Consider the following 6167-nt stretch of genomic DNA (forward strand, 5'->3'; position numbering starts at 1 on the left):
CAAATTATGAACTTAAAAGATCAATAACTAAGGGCTGGGGATAAAGCTCAGTTGGTAGAGTACTTGCCTCAAATGCCCAAGGCCCTGGGTTCAATCCCCAGCACCCCCCCCCCAAAAAAGCTAATAACTAGGAAAAATATAAGAAAGTTTTAGATATGAAAATATGTTTTCTTAATATGGAAAAAATGTTTCTGAAAGAGAAACTATCTGGCATGGTAAAGAAATATTTTTATCCTAAAGTTCAAAATAAAAAGTGAGACAGGACAAAGCTAGGGATGTAAACAAGCTAGAGTATCTAAGTAAGTTACAGAAGATTTGTAAAAGGCAAATCTCAAAAAGTTGGGGTGTTATTAAATGGCATATCCTCAGTGCAGTCAGTTAAGGTTTTTTTTAAGGAGTTTTCTAAGGTCAACTTTTCACATACCAATATAAAACTATTTAACCAATATAAAACTATTTAACCAATATAAAACTATTACCAATATAAAACTATTTCTTTATTCTTAAAAATGACAAGATTTTTTGGGCTGGGGTCGGGGCTCAGTGGTAGAACAATTGCCTAGCATGTGTGAGGCACTGGATTTGATTCACAGCACCACATATAAATAAATAAAGATCTATCAATAACTAATAAAATATTTTTTAAAAAATGACAAGATTTTCTTTTCTTTTTTTCAGTTGTTGATGGACCTTTATTTTACTTATTTATATGTGGTGCTGAGTCTTGAGCCAGTACCTCATACGTGCGAGGCAAGCGCTCTACCACTGAGCTACAACTCCAGCCCCAAGATTTTCTTAAAACTTAGTCCTGATCTTATTTATCAAGATAATTTCTTGTGTCTATTAGGTTTTGTTAACTAGGGTTCATACCTATTTTAAAGTTTTTTTTAAGATTGTTTTATGGCTCTGGTTAAATAAACAACTGTTATTTTAGGATATTACAATAGAGTTGACACCTTAAATTTATGTGACCAGAGAATGTATACAAATGAAAACTAAACGTTTGTCCAAGCTTTGTCTAAGTGTTATGTAAAATCTTGTAAAATGAAAACTATATAGATTTAATACAAGTATGATAACTGATGAAGGCTCTCTTTTGTACATTGTACCGGCCATAAAAGAGCCACACTGCCATTTAAAAACCTGGTTTACATTTGTTTCCTTTATTTACTTGATGTTTCTTTTTTTTTTTTTAAATGTTTATTTTTTAGTTATTGGCGGACATAACATCTTTGTATGTGGTGCTGAGGATCGAAACCCGGGCCACACGCATGCCAGGCGAGCGCGCTACCGCTTGAGCCACATCCCCAGCCCCATTGATTTTTCATTGTTTTATAAATGAGATGCTTTGATACATCAGATAATAAGTCTATTTCTGATACCTCACCCGAGTTAAGGCTCTACCTCTCACCTTACTCCATGTTAGGATAGCTCCAAAGTAGGCCAGGATTAAGCTCATTTAAAGTTATGTTCAAAAGGGAGATTTTTGTTATAAAGATTACTGTGATTTCAAAATAAACAAGGGATATAATGCAAAACTAAGGAAAGATTTGGGGGAATTATAAAAGGTATATAAAGTTGTAAAAGTTGCAAAAGAAAACAAAATTTTAAAGAATTTCATATGTGATGAGTTAATAAATTAATGGGTCTTTGTATATTCTAAATAGATATTAAATATACCTTAGTGTTATTATAGACACTACGTTTCTTGGTTTGAAGCTATTATACAAACTAAATCATCATACAACTTTATAACTGCTGTTAGTATTTTACAAAATTACTACTTCTAACAAAACAATATGAGCTAATTTAAGACAATAAACCATCAACTACAGGACAGATAGGATATAATGCTGACTTTCAATACTACTACTGACTCCAGTTAAATAAAAAGGTAACAATAAAATTATAGGCATTAAAGTTAAAACCTAGTGCTCCTATTTTAAGAATGGCGAAACTGGCCTACTGGTGTTTAAAACCAAAACTTGGAGACTAAAGTCAAGGAAGTAAAAGTTGGGGGTGGGAGAGCAACCCAAACACAACAACAACAACAACAAACCAGCCAATATTTTGGTCCTTGCCCTCTAAGGTCAGCCTGAAGTCATGGAACAACCGAACTTCTTTAAGGGCTCTGCAACTCTGGTAAGTCACCAGACCTCTTGATCAAAGGGATCTACAGGTTCCTAGAGAACAGGAAGCCAACCAGTGCATATTCTGCAATGAGGAGGATCTGTAGAAAGGGAAAAGTCCCTGATGCTTCTGAGAAAGCTAGTTTACAAAAATCAAAGGGCATTTCACAGCTCAAGGGGAAACCTGTGCTGTTATAAAAATTTAAAGTTGTGTATATGTTTTTAGCAACTCTGTTGATGTTTCTAAAGCCTTAAATGATGTCCACTCACAAATGAATGACATGTCAAACCACACCTTAAAACTCTAACAAAGTTGCTATCTTTGTGGTCTTCAGAGGCTACCTGATAACACTGATTGTTTTTGTTCTAATTGTTTGCAAAAAACCAATACTTTGCTGTCTTGTTTATTGCTGTACTGGCATGATCCTTACCCTCTGAACACCTTGTCTAGTCACCTGCCAACTGCTACCATGGACCTCTGTACTGCAGACAGCTGCAGAGTCTATTAAGCTCCAGATGGTCATGGAGATGCTACCTACCATGGAAGTACCATCTGACTTTTATAGGGGTCCATTAGATAGGTCTCTTTGGGAGGACCCTGACTGCTGTTCTTCTCTCAACACCCCTTTTCAGCCTGAAGCAGCTAGAGTGGTCATTGCCCAAATTCCCTAACAGTGGTTAAAGTTACCTCTCCAGAGTGGGGAAAAACCTCAGGAGGAAGAGATAAGGCTGAGAGGGTAGGGAGATGGGCCCCTGGGTAAATTCCTGGGTGAAAGAGCACAAACAGCACCTACAGATATTTTCTAAGAAACTTACAAAAAGGCTATTCTTAAATCAGGACCTACGTGACTGGGTCCATATTTCTCCAAAGAAGGGAACATGCATGATTGATATTTTTGAGTGGACTAAAGGTGCACAAATACCTCATGGATACCAAGTACCTTATCCAGGGTTGGGCAGCGGGCCCACTTCCTTAACCTATAGATCTCTGTAAACCCTGAGACAATAGCTTTCTTAGGTATCCCTTATCCCTTTCTTGGGACCCCTCCCTCCTTGGGAGCTCTGCTTTCTTTTTATTAATCTAATAAATTCTGTTACTTTGCTCTCACCCTTGTGTCTGTGGACTTTATTCTTCAAATCTGTGAGACAAAGAACTCAACTCCCTGCTCCGTGCTCTACTGACTTGACATATTTTTCTCCCATGGAGACATTTATTCCTATACTTAATAATCTGTCTTGTTTTCATTTCTTCTGGCTCTTGGGGGCCTAAGTTTGGCATTGCCAGTTTTGCTGGGTAGAATGCCTCCAAGTACCTATGACCTTTCTGAGCTATGACTACCCAGAAAGCTGGGACACCTACTGGAGGGTATGGATGTAGTGTGTGAAGCGAGTGGAGTAATGTGTCAGCTTTATTCTGGCCCAAGAAAAGCCAGGTCTGGGTCCTATTAGAGCCCACACATCCCCACGGTAGTCTTCCGGGCCTGCCTCTCACCCCACACTGCCCGCCTTCTGCCCACGGTATGAAAACATCTAGCGAGACAAAATGATGCAACTTGACTTTATTAGGACAGGATGGTGGGCACTGGAGTGGCACTGCCCAGGGCAAGGGGAGGTGCTGGGGCAGTGTGACAGAGGTGCCATGTCACTAGAAGGCACAGCTGCTTTCCACAAAACGGCGACATTTCATGACCCGCAGGTAGGTCTCGGCCTTGTGCAGGTCTTTCTTGAAGCAAGAGAGCAGCCCGTAGTTCTTGAGCAGCGCGTCATCACTGCGCAAGTTGATGTCAAACTTGTCATAGGTTTGCTTGAGGATCTGCCCAGCCCGGGGGCTGCCATCTTCCAGTTCCTACAAGAGGAAGAAACGGCAGGAGAGGCCGAGTCCCCAGGGAGCTCTGCCCTCCCTCTCCCAGCCATTTTCTTCCCTCCTCCCCTTGGAAGCCAGAGAAAAGCCAGAAGGATTTAAAAAGGGAATTGAGGAATGAGATGCATCCTCCTGCCTCAAGCCCTGACTGGTAAAAAGAGAGCAGCAGCGTATCTGTCCCCAGCCCCATGGAGCTCCAGCCCTCAGTCCAGCCAGCAGGGCCTCCAGGCCCAGGCAGAGGTTGGGGATCCCGGTGTCCTCCTCACCCGCATCAGAGCCTGGATGCCCTCCTCCAGGTCCTTCAGTTTCTCATAGACGCGGTCCGAGGTGCCAAACACCAGGCTGTTGGTGAAGACCCTGCTGAGGAACTGCACGGGCCCCAGCCACGACTGGATGAGTAGCAGTGAGAAGCGCAGCAATTCCATGTCCTGCAGGGGAAGGGCTGGGGTGTGGGGCTGTGGCCAGGGGCCTCCAGCACCACCCAGCTTGGGGGAGAAGGCTACTGGGCAGGAAGAGAGAACTGAGTCTAAGGAGAGCCCAGATGGCCACTTACGGATCTCTGCTGAGCCTCGTCCTTGCCCGTGGGGGCAGGGATGGTCTCTGAGAAGCAGAAGGCAGCCTGGGTGTTCTGGATGGAATACCGCTGTCCCTCGGGGATATAGGCACGCTCCTGGGGAAAGCACGTTTCTGAGGTTGGAGTTGGTGACCAGCTCTCATGGCTATTTTTCGGGAACCCCTTCCATTTCTGCTCATTTGATAGCACTTCAGCCCTGAGCCCCTCTGTTTTCTCCCATTGTTTCCCGGGGGGGGGGCGGGGGGGGGACTTGCCTCCTCCTGCCACCCTGCCCAGTGCTCATCCTTGGGGAGCTTACAAACTCTTTGTAGGTGTCTGCAGCCAGCTGGTGCAGGTGTTGGGCTCGAAGTACAGCATTGGTGAACAGGCTGGACAAAGGCATGGCTGGGAAGGTGCTGGCCTTCTGAGGCCAGGACAGGCAGAGCAGCATGAAGGCCAGGAGCCAGGCAGTCCGACAACCTAGAGAAATGCCGGAGGGCCAGGAGGCCCTAAGCAGGGGGCCACTCTGTCCAAGCCCCTAGAGCATTTCCTTCTCTTCCCACTCTCCCCGGGGACTGAGACCATTCTCAACATGGCCAAATGTTAGGCTTAGATGGCTATACTCATATTAAGAAGCCCTAAATACCAAGGTTAGTGTCCCTATTGCACCTGCAGGGCCCCTTCTTCTCCTCTCGGTCTACCCCAGGCCAAAGGGGGATTGGGGTGCTTACCTGCAGCCATTGCACCTGGGTGAGCTATCCACAGAACCCTGAGCAGTTTGAGGAGCTCGGCCCTAGGATCCTGGAGTTGGTCCCTTGCAGGCCCTTTTTATACCTGGCCCCTTTCCCCCACTCCAAGGCCCCCACCTATTTTCTCTATACATTTATGCATGGGGGCACTGATGGCTGTGTTGATGGATAATTTAGAAGCTTCTTCCACTCATCCTGTTCCCGCTCCTCGCTGGGGTCATGTCCCCCATCCTATCACCATTCCCTCACCACTCTGACCAGGCTTGTGAGGCCGGGCAGGATCTCAGTGAGGGACCACCTCATCCTTCCTCTTTGTAAGTGGAAGGTCGTAGAGGAGAGAAGCCTGAGTCCAGGGGTGCTGTGCCAGGATGTCATTGTGGGATTGTCTGTCACATTGAGGATGGCCCAACAGGGACCCTCCAAAAGGAAGCAATGTCAGCATGGCTTTTTTTTTTTTTTCTGTACTGAATGTTGAGGCCAGGGCCTTGCACATGCTAGACAAGCTCTCCTCCACTGAGCTACATCCCCATCCCTTTTTATTTTTTATTTTGAGACAGAGTCTTGCTAAATTGCCGAGGCTGGCCTTAAATTTCTAATCCTTTTGCTTTGGCCTGACTCTCTGGGATTACAGGTGTGCACCCCACAATGCTGGGCTAGGACGATTTTCTTGAGAGCAATACTGACCTCTTCCCACTCTCTGCATGGTTCCCCTCCACTTACCAGAGAAATCGTATGTGCTGGGGAAGGGGGCCAGGGACAGCTTATAGATCTTTGGGCCTCTGGGCTCAGTTCAGCCCCAAATTCCATTTTTGCTTCCTTCATCCCATCACCTTGGCCAGCTGTGGGGTGCTGGATGCAGTGCTAATTCTGACCAC

General features: G+C 45.1%; 1 protein-coding gene across 1 annotated transcript; it reads right to left on the minus strand.

The window, feature by feature from the left end:
- Positions 1-3672: 3672 nt before the first annotated feature.
- Positions 3673-5284, minus strand: LOC107158315 (somatotropin). Its single transcript, XM_015504779.1, has 5 exons — positions 5275-5284; positions 4863-5023; positions 4544-4660; positions 4257-4418; positions 3673-3975 (listed from the first exon to the last, which is right to left on the minus strand). Exons 1-5 carry the CDS (start codon positions 5282-5284, stop codon positions 3775-3777), a joined length of 651 nt encoding a protein of 216 aa, XP_015360265.1. The 3' UTR covers positions 3673-3774.
- Positions 5285-6167: the final 883 nt, after the last annotated feature.

This window comes from Marmota marmota, unplaced genomic scaffold, assembly GCF_001458135.2.
Source record: "Marmota marmota marmota unplaced genomic scaffold, marMar, whole genome shotgun sequence".
NCBI lineage: Eukaryota > Metazoa > Chordata > Mammalia > Rodentia > Sciuridae > Marmota > Marmota marmota.